This window comes from Trichechus manatus, unplaced genomic scaffold (genome assembly GCF_000243295.1).
Source record: "Trichechus manatus latirostris isolate Lorelei unplaced genomic scaffold, TriManLat1.0 scaffold00022, whole genome shotgun sequence".
Lineage (NCBI taxonomy): Eukaryota > Metazoa > Chordata > Mammalia > Sirenia > Trichechidae > Trichechus > Trichechus manatus.
The window spans coordinates 11,305,285-11,306,317 of NW_004443958.1; the positions used below are offsets into that span (position 1 = coordinate 11,305,285).

The window sequence follows — 1,033 nt, forward strand, 5'->3', positions numbered from 1 at the left end:
ATCAGGAAATACAAATCGCTAGAAAAGGACCTTATGGCTGGGAAAGTAAAGGGTCAGCGAAAATGAGGAAGCTCTCTGTGAGATGGATTGACATAATAGCCGCAACAGTGGACTCCAACATACCAACGATCACAAAGATGGCACAGGACTGGGCAACATTTTACTCTGTTACACATAAGGTCGCCATGAGCTGGAGCCAACTCTGCAACAACTAACAACAACAGCAGTTTGTTGGGTTTTAGAGGAGATTCAAACATTAACCAGAGTCATTAGATGGTATTTAAGGTCTTTTCTAACTTTTCTGTGACGTCGTCAGTCTTTTGTTCCAGTTTGAAAGACACGGAACTTTCTCTCTTAATGATATGATCAATTATTTTATTTCAGTGAAGAAAATGTTTGGAAGCTCTGTGACTACATCAAAAACCACGACCAGTATCCTTTAGAAGAGTGTTACGCTGTCTTCATATCTAATGAGAGGAAGATGGTAAGTTGATGAGGGAATGCAGAAAGAACACCAGAGATTTAGGATGATATCAAAACTAATGCAGCATGTATTTAGTACTGTTCTGAAATGTGCCTTATAAAATACAGCAACACTTAAAAGTTTGTTTTTGAATGAGATTTTTTTCCTTACAGGGCACGGTTGAGTTAGAAGAGTTTAGTCCCTTATTTGTAGGTAAGGAAATATCTGATGGTATGTTTATGCAGATTAAGTTGCTTTCTTTAGGTATTAATTTAGAGCTTTTTTAATTGCTTAGATTAGAGCCACACACTCTCAGGTTTGAAGTAAAGAATTCATTGTCTCTGGAGTTTAAATAGAACTACGGTAAACTTGTAGGAGGTATTGAAAAAACGTAAGCCCTTCACATTTCGTAAAGCACTTTCGCAAGCTTCTCATTAGATCCTACTGGAAACTCTGTGAAGTAGGCAGGGCTCGGATACCCTTCTTTGTTTATAGATGAGGAAATAGAGGCTCAGGGAGGGCCATAAGCATCAACCGATGCCAAAACCTGTTGCTATCGAGTCAATTCCA

General features: G+C 38.6%; 1 protein-coding gene across 1 annotated transcript in view; it reads left to right on the forward strand.

Moving 5' to 3' along the window:
- Window positions 1-1,033, forward strand: part of NTAQ1 (N-terminal glutamine amidase 1) — a 37,054-nt gene that overhangs the window by 17,439 nt on the left and 18,582 nt on the right. Inside the window, exon 2 of the mRNA XM_004373030.2 lies at window positions 385-484. Coding sequence (XP_004373087.1) covers window positions 385-484 — 100 coding nt within the window. The remainder of the gene's footprint in view (window positions 1-384; window positions 485-1,033) is intronic.